General features: G+C 36.6%; 1 protein-coding gene across 8 annotated transcripts in view; it reads right to left on the reverse strand.

Annotated features, from left to right (window-relative positions):
* The window catches only part of PIK3C3 (phosphatidylinositol 3-kinase catalytic subunit type 3), a 77,557-nt gene that overhangs the window by 19,708 nt on the left and 41,924 nt on the right, over nt 1-15,925 (reverse strand). For 5 of the 8 annotated variants that reach the window (XR_014230686.1, XR_014230687.1, XM_082336369.1 and 2 more), the window contains exons 23-24: nt 7,494-7,662; nt 2,260-2,350 (exon numbers count right to left, since the gene is read on the reverse strand). Coding sequence is in view for 4 of the 8 variants with exons in the window: in XM_082336369.1 (XP_082192495.1) it covers nt 2,260-2,350; nt 7,494-7,662 (260 nt within the window). In the remaining 4 variants the exon portion in view is untranslated. Of the gene's footprint in view, nt 1-2,257; nt 2,351-6,471; nt 6,553-7,493; nt 7,663-15,925 lie in introns of those variants that run through there. The other 3 variants (XR_014230688.1, XM_082336370.1, XM_082336371.1) reach the window with 3 other exon arrangements.

The raw sequence follows: 15,925 nt of genomic DNA on the forward strand, positions 1-15,925 counted from the left end.
GAAATTCATAGACATGTGTTGCAATCACAGTGTTAGAACCAGAGATACATTTAGGTTGGAAAAGACCTTTAAGATCATTGAGACCAACCATAAACCTAACACTAGTCCACCACTAAACCATGCCACTTCCACTTTAAATACCTACTTTAAATTGGGAGAAGAGACCAACCCCCCACGTTGCTACAACCTCCTTTCAGGTAGTTGCAGAGAATGATAAGGTCTCCCCTCAGCCTCCTTTTCTTCAGGCTAAACCCCAGTTTCCTCAACCACTTCTCGTAAGACTTGTGCTCTAGACCCTTCACCAGCTTCGTTGCCCTTCTCTGGACAGGCTCCAGCACCTCAATGTCCTTCTTGGAGGGAGGGGCCCAAAACTGAACACAGTACTCAAGGTGCGGCCTCACCAGTGCCAAGCACAGGGGGATGACCACTTCCTTAGTCCTGCTGGCCACACTATTCCTGATACAAGCCAGGATGCTGTTGGCCTTCTTGGCCACCTGGGCACGCTGCTGGCTCATGTTCAGGCAGTGGTCAACCAACACCCCCAGGTCCTCTTCTGCCAGGCAGCTCTCCAGCCACACTTCCCCAAGCCTGCAGTGTTGTATGGTGGTGTTGTGACCCAAGCGCAGGACTTGGCACTTGGCTTTGCTGAACCTCATACAGTTGGCCTCGGCCCATCGATCCAGCCTGTCCAGACTCCTCCATAGCGCCTTCCTACCCTCCAGCAGATCAATGCTTCCACCCAACTTGGTGTCACCTTTAAACTTACACTTGATCCCACTGTCTACGTCACTGATGAATATATTATACGGTACTGGTCTCAAATGGGCCCCTGAGGGACACCACTCGTTGCTGATCTCCAGCTGGACATTGAGTTGTTGACCACTACCCTCTGGATGCAACCAATTCCTCATCCACCGAACAGTCCATCCATCAAATCCATACCTCTCCAATTTAGAGAGAAGGATGTTGTGGCAGACAGTGTAAAAGGCCTTACAGAAGTCCAGATAGATGACATCCATAGCTCTTCCCTTGTCCACTGATGTAGTTACTCCATCATAACTTGGTAGGTATTGAACTGTTTTGGTTTTCTACTTTAAGCCTCTATCTCCTATGTTCTACAGCAGTAACCTATTCAGTCTTCACAGGGCATTTAGGGACAGAGGTGAGGTTCAAATATTGATATGGAAAAAGAATTAGCTGTCAAGTTTCTCAGAAAACAACGAAGTGGAGGGAGTGCTGTCATCTTTACCACAAAATACAGCACTTCTGGCTAGCCCACCTTTCCTGGAAATGAAACTGAATAGCTACATGAACTCTTTGTATCAATTTGAAACCAAGAAACTCTAAACAGAAATGCTCGAATTCTTGCAGCAAAAGGAAAGATTTGGTTGGAGTGACAATTTAGTTTTCTTTAGGGGAATTGTATTAGAACATGAAATATTCAAGATTCTGAATTTCTGCTTTCCTAGCTTACCGAAAACACTGAAGAACAGCTTATTTTAGAGGAAATCCACTGCTCGAGTAAAAATTACATTGAACTGATTTCCATTTGACAAACAGGCTCCACAAAGTCTTTTGTGGAATTAAAACAGATAGCCCTTCACTATAAATCAGGTTACAAAAAAGCCAACATTTGCCTAAAATGTAAGCGTAATGAAATCTATATGAACATTTATCCAGTATTTTTAATGTCAACTGTTCTTGAAACATCAAACGGAAAAGAATGATTCAGACTGGTGCAAAGGGACAAAGTCAGAATTATGGGACATGGGTTTGTTTTCATAATACACAAAAATTTCTTGGTGATAAAGATATACCAGTCTACTGGTTTTAAATCTTCAACAGACTGGTGTTATATCTACCAGTAGACTGGTTTTATAAAAAACATCCATGACTTATAGGATTCTAGACTAGATGGAACAATCTCTCATGATATAGTCACTTATCAAAAGTTTCATAAGGTGGGATCACTGTTCTTAGCAGAATGCCAAAATACCACTTGGAACAGAGCACTAGAGTAGACTGTGCACTACTGCATGGACGATAAAGAGCAATTCTGTATTTATGGGCACATGTGCTAAGTGATCTCAAAAGTGTATTTTCCTATCTTTAACTTCAATGATTCTAGAAATTGCTCAAAACTTATATAATAGGAGCAAGTATTTTCAGGTCAGTTCCAATTAAGTCACCACAAGTGACCGAAAGTTTCATTACACAATGACTTGGGTTACTGAAAGAAAAGGAAAGCTTTCCAGTTACCTTTTTCACAGTCTTGTCAGGTTCAAGAGCAATATCTGGAATGTTGGCATCCACCATGAGGGAAAATAAGTTCAAGATCAAGTTGGAATACCTACGCAGAAGAGCAAATTAGGTAAAACACCTCATAAACTGTAAAAAGACATTTTGTAAACAACTTCATTTAAGAACACATCGTCACCTTTGTATGAATTGGTAATGCTTCAGAGGAGATGCATTCATAACACTTTAGTTGAACATATTTATGTTAAAAACATAAGGTACCTGACATTAGCAGTGAAAGTTTAACCCTCAGACTGTCTCAAACTGCCAAAACTGAACAGCTCTGGTTTTGTTACAATTTTCTAAAATTTGTCAGAACATTTATTCAGAGACACATCAAATATAAACTGTGATTTCATATATTGTAAGATTTAATGCCATTTTCTACCTCTAGTAGGAAAAACATATGCTAGAATATTGATTCAAAGGTTATTTTTTATTAAAAATGGTATCAGTGATACAGCAGTATTATATAAATTAGCATTCGAACAGCTGAAGTCTTCACAATTATAAGAAATGATTTTTCAAGTTGCTGCAAGGGCTTTTGACATAAGAAGTTGAATATAAGTGATTTAAGCAGATCCAAGTCTGCAGTTGCTCAGTTAAGCTGCAATAACATTGGTAGGCATGCTACACTTATGAAGTACAAGTGTCATTTATAACCATTAAAAAAGACAGGACAGAGTATAGTTTTGAGTGTTAATGTGGTGTTGGAAATACTTGCGAATCTTTTAAAGAACACTATTTTGCCCTTGCAGGAAATTAGCTGTAGTGTTGCTTTTTGAAAGGATAATTTTCAAGCTGTTCAACATAAACTGAAACTTCCCTTCTGTAAAGAGATCTAGTCCCCTTTCAGGGACAAAGTACATAACTGACTTCAAAATCTGAAATACTACTTTGCTAAGAGCACTAGGAGCTTCATAGATGACAGAAAATGAATTCTTAGCAGCAAAACTTGTTTATTAGCAAGCTGCTGAATATATATAAGCTGACAATTGCAACGAGTACGAAGTATTTTAACTACACAAAAGGACTGCTTCATAGCCATATTTTACAAAGTAAATACTGCTCAACAAAAAATGTCTCTAGAAAAGCATTATTCCATCAAATACTCTTGACCGTTCATTATTATCTGGAACTAGCACTACCTAACCATTCCCATATAAGTTTTAACTCTTTATAACACAAACATTTAAAATAAACTGTTTTTTTAGAAAACAGGGCAGAAATCTTCAGTATCTGATTTGTTTCAGCTGTTCTGCTTCCCTTTCCCAGGGCAAAGGGCTGGAATCAGGAAAATTAATTTTATCACAGATTAAAAGAAAGAAAGGTTACACTACCATTTATTTCAGATCTAGCTAAGAAATCTGGCAGTCAAGTTGCTTTGATGCCAGGAACAGACACCACAGGTTTTAAAGAAAATTTTTCTACTTGCCTGAAACAAGCAAATCTCACTTTAAACATGCTTAAATCTTACAGCTACATTCTCTCAAGTCTCTTCCTAGGTCATTGGTAGCTCTCCCTTCGAACTGACCCAGGAGTCCAGAGACTCAGAGTCCCTTTTGCTCTTGAATGACATAGAGGATAAGAGCTTATGAGCACTACATGTTACTGGGGTTATTTAAGTGATGGAGGCTTGTAAAAGATATTTCAAACGTCTAGGCATCATTGCTATATGCCAGTTAAGACCTAGTTCTGTTTCACACAATTAAGTCTTTTGGTTCTTGGTGCTTAAAGTAACAGCACCAGAAGCATAAGGTCACCTGAAGAATCTCATTTAAAAAAAAAAAAAAAAAATCAAGAAAAGGTAATGCTGGGGGGAGTATGGAGTGGGATAAGACAAAAATTAGGAAAGAGCTGCTCACTATACTATCTGCAGGTCTCTCCCCCTCACCCCAACACCTCTTTAACTCAGTAACAACTACATGGCAGTCTAAGGATGAAAAAGAGCTTAAGTAAATTTGTTAGCTGGCTCTAGGACCCTTCTCACATTTCACAGTTTTTTAGAAAATTCATTCAAAAACCAGGTCTTGACAAGAGAAGTAAGAGCTTCCCAGTTTATAGACAGTTGGCTGTCATCCTTCCCATAGGCAAAATCCTTGGCAAATAGGCCAAGATGTTCACAACTGGTCAACTGACAGCCCAAATTCATCCTAAAACTAGACATTTTGCTGAAACACCCAAGTTAGGAACCTAACCTCTAAAAAACAAACACCTTTGACAGGCAAGTCATATCACTCCTCTTTGACATCTACATTATAAAGGCCTCTGGAATGGCTGACCTCCATCCACAGCCAGAACACAGTTTTTCTAGGCTTAAGGAGCTTCAAATAAGCACCTAAACTTGACCCTGAATCCTCCTCACATAAATACATTCTTTGTTTTCCTCAAAGCCCCATACAAATTCATTTACAAAATAAATGAGCATGCAGCTGCACTGGAGGTTAGTTGATTAAACTTATAGTTTGAACATGAAGTGCTAAAAATATGGAGTTTCTGTAAAAGTTTAAGAAATCCAATAAAATAATTATTCCTACATAGAAGTGGCCTCATATATACCAAGAAACCCACATCAGGTAGAAGTTCAAATTCTTGCTGCCACCTTTTCTGAGAACAGCATCTTTTGTTTTTAAGTGCTTAATATCTCATCAAATATGTTTTTGATTCTAAGCACTTCTTGATATAGTTTTCTAACATTTACTGGCCACTGTGCATATAGATATCTTAAACCAACTGAGCAATTAGGCAGTCGACATTTCAGTACTTTATTAGAAGCCACAAACTTCCCTTACAAAGATAGGACAGGAAAGTATAGTTATCTGCAGTCCCAGACTAAAGGCCTGTTTACCTGGTCTAACTCAAAAACTCCTAAATTTAAAGTCGAATTGCCTTCTCTGCAATATAACTTGGGCTCCCCCAGGACTCATTTCTTCTCTTCAAGACATATGTATACTCCTCAATTACTATCATGTCCCGAACAGCTATAATGAACTATAGCACTTACTCTTCCAAAAGCATTTCCTCGCAGCCCAGACTGAAGCAAAACTGAACTGATCCCAACCAGTTTCATTTTTGCTCTTCCTTCTTCACCATTTACCCCCAGCTTTTAGAAGACTATCTAGGCCCTGCACTGCCTAACTACAACCATTCCAAACAACCAGCACTTCCCAAGGCCATCACAGCTTTCCACTTGTTGCCTATAGTTTTTTCATTCAGATCTATATGGTCTCCTCTGTCCACTATACCACTGAGAATAGACTGGGGAAAAAAAAAAACAAAACACTCTGGTCCAGCCAGCTGGATATCCCCATCCATACAGAGAAAGTATCTCAGCCCAAACTACAGCTTCTGTCTCCTGTTACTTCCCAATCCTTTGTCCCTACCTATGCCGACTAACTCAAACTGAACATCAAACTTCTCACATGACTAAACACAGAGGAAACCCTTACAGTCAGTCTAGAACCTCACTCTGGGAAAAGCTTTCAAGTGTTGATGCTGGATTCTACTCTGCTGGATCCTGCTGAGGACATGTAAACTGGGAATTCTCAGAGGAAGGGAAATGCTGACACATAACAGGACTTGAACATCTTTAAATAGGCTCAACATGTATAATGGTGTAAAGGGCTGCTACAGCCCAAGTGAGGATACAAGATCTGCTGTCAGCCACAATTTGCCCTGCAACACCTTCAGAATGCAGAGGCTGCTCCTTCATTACAGCACTGCTGACAAACACACACGCCTGATTACTGTTGCTCAAAAAAAGGGGAAAGCACCTCCTGCTTAAAGTAATAGTTATAGTAATACTAATATTATCCTATGCTATCTTTGTTGAAAGCCTTAAAAGATATTTATCCAGAACCATTTAAAAATACTTTCCTATTAATTTGAACAAATATTGGAGAGACTAGAATTACAACTACAATTCCACACATTAAAAATGAAACCATCTTGATTTACAGTTTAGTTTTATACCCACATTACTGCTATACTTCACACTTAATGATGATCTTTGTAGCAAATCATTACATAAATTAATGCAATGGATAATCCTTCACTGACACAACGGATCTTTCCATTGAAAAAGCTAGGTTTAAACAATAAAAACAACTCAAGTATTTCACAAATAAGAAATACAGTATTACAAAACAGTTTTAAACAAAATTTGGAATATACCTTAGCCTTCCTGATTGTTCTCTGAAGTCATGAATATTGTTTGCTGACAACATGCTGTTGTTTTTTCATGCTGTTGAATTGCTGTTAACCCAGTAATAATGTCAGTTCATAAACCAACTCCTTACTCTTTCTCCTTTTAACAAGGAGAGAACACATAGCATTTTTATTTCAGATCATTGACTGCCTACACTTTTCATACTACATGTATTTTTCACATATGCTTTTCATATTACTAATTTTTTTCCACATATTTGGAGGCTTACATTATGTGATCTTGATATCAAAGTGAAATTCTTTCATCTCCATGTAAGATGTACTAAATCAATCACTGGACAGACCAAAAATGCTTAACTGCATTCTGTTCAAACAGAACAAAGCTGAGCTACTTGGCTCCGAAAGTTGACAGTAAAGGATATAGTCACTGCAAAATAATGAAGCTGATTCCAAGTCTAAAGGAGAGATCTGATCTAAAGAGGTTTTAGCTGTCACAGTTCTGAGTATCCACAGAAACTGTTAACATACTTGATTGTCACAACAAGTAGCTGATTTTTGTCCCGCAGGACCTGAACCCAACTTATGCATGCCATCTTCAAGGCAAAAAATTTGATCATCACTAATCTAAACTGGATGAGGATAAAGCAGCAAATGAGTAATGACTCAGAGTTAAAAGGAGAGATAACTGATCATCAATAATCAGAGAAAAAGTTTCTTAAGGGCAAAAACATATCCAAAAAGCAAGATATAAATTAATATCCCACAGGATTTATGAAAAAAGCTATTTAGGTTATTAAACAAGTGAAACTGGGGACCTTAACATGAAGGACAATTACATTCAAGCCCCACATTACACTAATGCTGTGACGTTTTCATTCCATTGTTTCGTACAAGTTCTTGTGTCTATGTTCAGACTTCAAATAAGCTTTGAATTTTCAACAGAAATATTTTCTCCGATTCATTTACTCCTCTCCTCTCCTGCTTTATGGTGGCTCTAATAAATTTTAGCATCAAAATAGTGTTGTTACCTGCGGAGATGGAGAAAGGCTGTGTAGCACTGCTTACGGAACTCCTGGTACTGTTCACTCTGCGTGCCTCCCATACCTTCCACCATCTCCTTATTCAGCTTCATTGGAGGAGGTAGAGGCTTAGGGTCCCGACCCAAAATATAACCAAAGTCAATGTGAAATAGTTTACCTGTAGAAGAAAGGGGAAACATAATTACTTATTTCAACACTTCATATAGTATCAAATCTTGATGCAAAACATGGGAAAAAAAAAAATCTTGAAGTGCAATCTCCAGAAATGCTAAGCAGCTCTCAAAAAAATACACTTCACTGTTTTCTATAAGGCTTATAACCGTGTATTTTATACCTTCAGCTACTAATTTGGAAATATGGGTTTAAAAAAGTAAAGCTGATTTCAAATTTATTAGGAGTACTAACAAACATGATGAGGTTTTTTTTTTGGTTTTTTTTTTTAAACATATGGATTATATTCTCAAAGGCTGAATCAATGTTGCAACTGGTCAGTAGATATTAAGTGCACAGTTATATAACAGATAGTACTAATTTTGTGCCTTCTTTAAAATTTGTTAGCAAATTAAGATATTAATACACACATTACATCGCTTTTAGTATCCTATTTAGTTGCTGTGGCATCAGATATGTTATTTTAGTTGTATGCTAAATTTACCAAAAGGAAAATAAGACTCATGATCCTAAGAACGACCTTTTGAAGCCACTAAATACTGAAGAAGATTTCAAAGCTGTTTCAAAATTCCTGGAGTTGTTTGAGTAAGGTTAAAACTTATCAAGTTTTCAAATATACTGAAGAAACATCACCGCAATTCTGCATCTGAAATTGTATTTCAGATGTGCCAAAGTCTGTCTTTCACTTCTTCAGTACTAAAATGCAAGAGTTACATCACCTGATGACTACCTTTCCCTCCTCAGATCAACTGACTACCTTTACAATGTTTCTGCAGCATTAACTTGACAAAAACTATATACATCTTTTGCTTCAAATGCACAAGGCGACTTCCCTTCCTATCAAGAGCTTGTGCGCAGCCATGCTGGTTATAATATCGCCCAGATCTTTATTGTGGAGTATTCACTGTACTCCCTTTCAATAGTACTGAACCACGTGAGATGCACTAGATAGCAAAACGAACAACTGAAACATCGGCAACTTCAAAAAACTCTACTAAAACATTTAGGTAATCTAAAGATTAAATATTATATAGATATGCAAACAAAAATGTTGTCAACAGAAATCAAAATAGTACAATTCATAATTCTTAAAAAGCCAATTTCTAGGAACATTCTTGACACACTTAAATGGAAAATACTGATATTTGAAATGCAAAAAAAAAAGTTTTTGAAAGTGTTCTGCAAACGAATTTTCAGTTTGAAATGCGTAATTTAAACAATGACTTGGGTCATACCAGACCTGCATTACAAAAAGATGGTAAGAATTCAGATATGCCAAGAAACATTTATGTAAAAAAATAAAAATATATATAAATGAAATCTGATTAGTGATTTCCTTAGGACAAAGAGAACCATCTTCCTGAACTCTGCAGTAATGAGGAATCAGAAAGTAAATTAAGAAGTACAAAAAGGTGATGTGTGTTTGAACCGTAAGGTAAGTTTTGCATCCAAAGCAAAGCTACCCAGTGACATAAATAAAGTCTTATATGACTAATTTAGAGAAAATAATGAAATGTACATACAAGATGGAAAATCTTTTAAACAAGAAGGTAGAAAATTATTAGAATGATTGTTATCTAGACAGTCACAAATAGCACAGAACATACACAGAGTCTTGCTTCAGAATTATGGAACTGAACAGCTTTATGAACAGATCTGTTTGCCAAGGGTTATTTTAACCTGCAGCATTTGTATGCATTTTAATAATTTCATAAGCTTAGGTGCTCAGCACTCTTGAAAAAAATGGAACAGCCAGTATTTTTCAATTAGTAACCCCTCTTTGACCATTTCATTGAATAATAATGTTCTATCATCAGAGAAGGCTGCTTGAGATCTGTCATAAGCACTCTTCAACCCAAGAAACAAATCCTATCACAGTCAATTTTCTAAGGGAGATCACAAGGATGCTTAATAAGCAGGCAAAGTATTTGCTAGTTGATAAATGCCACAACCATTACATTTTGCATACCTAATTGTGCTAAAAAACCCAACTCCCATCAATAGTTTTTTCAAGCTGTTACAGGAGTTAAGTTTTAGAGCTCATTTTTGTACGGTAAGTTTTTGAAGTAGACACTCTGATATATACACCACCACCATCATTAAATTACAAAAAATGTTTAATTAAAAAGTTTGGCGGTTCTGTTTTCTGCTCACTTATTCAAACCTGTCACCTTGAAGAGTCAAGAGACAATATTTTGCATAAAACAATAACTCTTGTGGCAGTAATTAAATCTTTTTTTTAGTTTGCTCTGGATATAGGGAATAAGAAGCAATAACTAATAATTTAAATCAGTAACAAAGATGCATCTAAAACATTCAAAAACATTTACAGCTGACTGATATAAGTTCATATAAATTAGTTAGATATTGAATAGTTTACTTACTCACTTTTAGGAATGAGATATAAAAGAAAGTACATGATGAGGCCATCCTGCATTAACATTATAGCTTCCCTAGCTGTACTTCAAAATGTAGCAGATTTTTAGGCTGACTCAAAATGTATGTCAAAAGCTTTCATTTAAATACATCAAATATATTTAATATTTTTCAAATCCATGTACTAAACACAGACTTAACACATTTGCATTTGTGCAGCTCCTCCAAGATCAATTAAGCCAGCATACCGTATTACTAAACATGGACCGAAGGCTCCCCTTGGTGCCTGCCTGAAGCTGCTACACCAGTAAAGAACAACCAGCAAGCTTGAGGCAGTACTGCTGTTTTAGAGCTTTCTGCAAAGAAGCCTGACTTATGCTCTCCTCAAGGACTTAAATGCAATTGGAATAAACGAAGAACAAGTCTACTTTGGACAAATGAACTTGCTTGTATATTTAATACTGAAAATTAGGTGAAGCCCATCTTATTATGTTAATAAATAATAAATTTATCAAGTTAATAGATGTGGTGATTTGAAATCTTTTAACACTAAGAAAAAAGGTTGCAAGTATCTCAAGTGATCATCCCAAGTGTGTACCCTCTGTTAGGGTACAACACTGAACATGCCACTTTCATGATATTAATGAATGCTATCACTAGACTATCACTCAGTGTAAGGTCTATTACAAGAACAAGACCAGAGAAAGTGTCTGGTACCTATTTGAGAAGGTGTAGTGCCACAAAATACTAGATAGTAGCAGAAAAAGCAGGATAAATCCAGGAAATTGAACACTCCAGCTCTATACAAAGCAACTGTTGTAGATTATATGACTTCAAAAAACAAAATATCACTTTGATCTAGAAATTACTGAAGACTTAATCTTTATTCAACCAGAATTTTTATTCTGCAAGAATTGACTTTCACTGTGAATAGCATATTGTCTCCTAACATAGCCATCACTATCTGATTTACATCTGTAAGGACAGAGGCAAAAGTTGCCAGTAACAACTCATTAATTTTTTTTGGTCAACTTAAACATGTTTTTTCTTCAAGTGCACAGCTCCTCAAAACCCTACTCATTTGAAATTTGTGAGCCTCAGGTATGACAATACTTAAACCTTGTCTAGTAATCACAGCTGAAGAAGTCTACTAGAGAATCAGCATCTTATTTGGGAAGGTGTTAAGTGTTTTAGTTCTGGAGTGTCACAAAGTTTGTGCAGTTTGTATTTGAAAGTTCCTGAAAATTACGTGATTTTGTTGATAAGAAGCATAGCTTCTCAACTGAATTTAGACGATGACTCTTAAATCTTTATTTCACAGAATCACAGAATGGTTGAGGCAGGAAGGGACCTCTGGCAGACATCTGGTCCAACCTCCTGGTTGAGCAGGGCCACCTAGAACTGGCTGCCTTGCCCAGGACCATGTCCAGGCAGTTTCTGGATATTTCCAAGGATGGAGACTCCATGACCTCTCTGGGCAACCTGTGCCAGTGCTCTGTCACCCTTACTATGAGTAATAATTCATACTCATAGCATGGTATTTATATACAATTATTCTCTATCCTCCCAGTAAATCAGACTGCCTGTGAACTTTGTGTAACACTACTTTTTGTAAAGGCTTTGAACTTCCACATTTTGTAAAACAATTACATTTCCTTCCTTCAATATACAGTGTCAGTGCCACAATACATGCACTTCAATCTCTTAGACCATCATGTTTTTAACCTCAGCTTCTAATTCATCTTCTTCAGATTTATTATATCTTAATTTAAAGGGCTCTTAATTATTAGATCTGCTTATAAATTAAAGACAAAACTGGACTTTTCATTTTGGTTTATTACTGTTCCTGAATGACTGCTAAATCATATGGGTGAGGGTTTTTTGTTTCAGTCATGTCAAACTAAAAATGAAGTTACTGAAGACATGTGAAACATATCATCCTCTGAGCCTCTTACGTTCTTGTAAGGCTAGATATATAGGCCTTGGATTTCTAATATTTAGACAGTGAAACCTTTAGACACCTACTTAGAAATCTGACTTCCTTATAAAAACGGGGGATTTTAGGCATATGAGAAAACAAAACATAATTTAGGAAACACCTCAGGACCACAGACAAGTATACATGAACCTCTTGTCCTATTTCGAGCCTAGGAGAAGGACTATATGCAGGTACCTACATATAGTTCAAGATACACAGCTCTGGACAAACACTTCTGATGTTGAAGGTGGCTCACTCCTCAAAGTCTAAAAAATCACATTAGCCCTGTTTCAGGAAGCAGGAAAAATCTGTGCTGGGAAGACTTCAAATAGAGTCTCTGACCTTAAAAAACAGTGCCCTAATAATCACTCTCCACTCCCTATTTAAGCTATTTTACTGTAGAAAAAGCAAGACACAAAGCATTTACTGACTGAAAGAGGATGAGATGTTTCCAGGAATATGCAATAATGCAGCATGCACACACAAAATGATTTTCAAAACCTAAAAGCTAATACTGTTAGGTACTTACAAGCTTTTTTTTTTTTTTTTACATTTTATGAGGTTGACTACATTTTTCTACTGAACACTTGGTTTTCTAACATGAAATAAAGAGGACAGGCCCTTGGAGACTTCAGGGAAATGGCATCAAACATGGAAAGTTTCCCTGACTAGCAGCTAAGGCATGAGGAATTTGAAAGTCCATCTGAGTTCCTTTCAGCCTTGAGAGTGAAGTGATCTTTGATTAAGTGAAGCATGGACTTGTGGAGATCAAAAATTGGTATCTGGTGCTTGCAACGGCCAATAACATCTGACTGCAGCCAGAGAGGCTGATTTGTGTATCACTTTTACTGCTATTACCTAGATTTTAGTACAGGAGAAAGTTCCCATACAGCAGCACAGAAATTGTTTTATTGCTGCAGAGGACTGTTAGGAAAAGCTACTGAAAACCTGCACAGAACTCTGGAATCCTTAAACGAAACATGGAAGACAAAGCAAGTTAGATGCAATTACTAAAATAAGTCTGGTGGCAATTGTCTTTTAACAGGTAAGAAAACCTTACAAATTATTCTGAACTTATCTATTCCCACTTTGGGAAGAGGGGAAAAAGAAACCCAACCCATATACAAAAACTCTGAAGCTCTGAATTTCAATATATTTTCTGTAAACTGCAACTGCCACTATTATTTTAACCTGGCTCGTACAGAAAAAGTACAATTTAGTGACTATTTTAACTGAACTCCTATTTTAAATTTGAAGCAATAGGATAAAAGCTCTTCTGATGAAAGTGTGTGGATGGATAGATGGATGGGGTGGTTTCGTGGCTTTCCCAGCAACTTCTGATGCTACCATCGAAAATTTTTCCTTTGCTAACAGAGCACTGCCATGGTGAAAAAAGTCAGAATCCCTAATTTATTGTCATCATTGTCATCAGCTACATATTGTAACTTTTCTAAGACTATACAAAAATGGAACAAAGTAGTATGAATTGTTAAGGACTTACTCAGGATACAGATTTTAAACTCAGTATGCAGCAACAGCTGGAGGTAAGTTTATAATCGTCATCCATATAATGGATAAGGGCCCAGCTTGTGCTAAGCATTGTAATTTACCCCCCTCACACCTCAAGCTGTCCATTCTCAAAATACACTCCATGCAGGCATATATACAAGAAAAAGACGTCAGACATGTATTGTTAAATGAGAAATACTGTTCAAGATACCGATAAGAGAAAATGTTTTAGCAGACCAACAGCTAAAAGTTTATATTCTCTTTGGTAGGCATGACAGAAATTGGAGTTGCAGAGACAAATCTAAAGGATAACAGTATATGTTAGTTTGGGCTTTTTTTTAAAAAAAAAGGATGTTCCTCTATCAAGACATTTAAAAACATATCTAAAAATTCCACTGCATTTTACATACTATAGAAGTTTGCAACATTAATAAATGTGTTTATCAATGTACTTATCTAAGCACCAATACAGAAAGGAGGGCTTGAATCCTATAGTTTTTCCATTTTTATCATCTTCAAACCTGCTTTGGGATAGATGGTTTTAACTGAAAAGCACTGAAAGTACAAACACATGGTGTCATCTTACATAAGGAACTGTTCAGACCTTTGCTGTCTTACCCGGCAACCCTTTCCAAGGCTAAAGAATAAATCAGACTTCAATTGGTGCACTTCATACTGAAGACAGACCACAGCCCTACTTCTAAGCATTAAACGAGAAGGTAGTCCAATTCTTTCACCTCTCTACACATTATGCTAACAGCAAACGTAGTTTTAAAGTTGAGCCCTCAGGTTAGTAATATCTGAGGGCTGGTCAAAGACTAATTTTATCCACGTAGCAATTTGCTCTACTGCTACAGAGCAATTTCAGGTGTTGAGTTCAGATCAAAGTGCCTGTATTTAGGGAACCTCTAATGGGAATTTGGATTTACATGTAGGTTCCTAAAGGTTATTGAAAGATTAAGGTGGCCAGTCACTAGGGTGAGAATTAGTTGCTCAGACACACACATGCAGTGCTACTCAAGAATGCCATTTGAATGTCTCAGGATATCTATACACAGCCTGCAAATATGACAGGACATTTGTGAAACCTCTGTCTATATAGCAAGTTGATGTTCTTAAGATATCTCAAATGGGACAGGAGATTTCACTTGTCTGCCATAGCTGAAACACTATGTAAACTCTAATGATAACTGTCTTAAGACTTTAAAAGGCTTAGGAAACATGAAGACATCCATATGTAGGTGTTACATCAGTAGCTAGCTCCCAACTCTACAACCAAAAACAGAGTGTAGAACAAATCCAGAAAAAGTATGTTCAAGGGAAGGCATGACATAACTGAAACATACTAGCATAATGCACATTACATGAAGGTTAACTGAACTTGCTACATCTCGTTATCACAATCCAGATTCACAACCATCCAGCTCTTCTTTCCAAGGCAAGAAAGACCACATTAGCTGGTAAGTCAGATACTGGCATTAATATATAAAGCAGTCTGTAATCCTACAACAAGGTACTGATGTTACTTAAAGCTGGGTATTCAGCTGCAAAACGATGTCTTGTTATTTACAAATCACAGTAATATCTGCTGTTATAGATCTGGAAACAAGAAATTAAAACATACAGCAATTGATAACATATTTTAGCTCCAGGAGAAGCAGGAAGTGGAAAGTTCTCAGAGAAAATAAATATTCTTGTAACACAATACTGACTACATAATGTGACATTCAGCTTACAAGCTAAGGCACATTTGTGAAACTGATGCAAGTATTCTTGTAATTTTTAACATTACTGATAGATGAGGATGTTTTGACTGAAGGTTCCCTGTATCTCTTTCCAAACAAACTTCTACAGCTGCCCTTGAAATATAATGGTACAGCATTTAAAGATCTGAAAATCTGAATTTCTTGTTTAAGACTACTTAAAAGTCACCTATTTCTAGAATTAGAGACATAAAACTGTCATGAAAAACTGCAGAAATTATTTCACGCAGACAAGACATTCTTATCCTACAGTGCAAAAAAATACATTTCTAACACTGAGTGGGAAACGATTTTTTATGAACTTCAGTATCTATTGCTTAATATTTAAATTATATAATATCTATTATAAGTATGGATGTCTGTATGTTAGAAGATGATGTAACAGCTCTATTTGAGGGAGTCCAACACAGACATCACTACATTCATGAAACTAAGAGGTAGAGCTGAAAAAGGTAGCCATATATATTGCCATATAAATCCAAGAAAAGTAAGTGAACGCATAGCTGGTACTCAGCGCCCTTTACCCTACTGGAAAGCTTTAATTCATTAAATAAATATCATCAAGAAAGGATGACCATATATGGTCAAACAATTTTGAAGAAAGGTAGTTATAGCTTCCATTC

This window comes from Platalea leucorodia (genome assembly GCF_965183815.1).
Source record: "Platalea leucorodia genome assembly, chromosome: Z".
Taxonomy (NCBI): Eukaryota; Metazoa; Chordata; class Aves; order Pelecaniformes; family Threskiornithidae; genus Platalea; species Platalea leucorodia.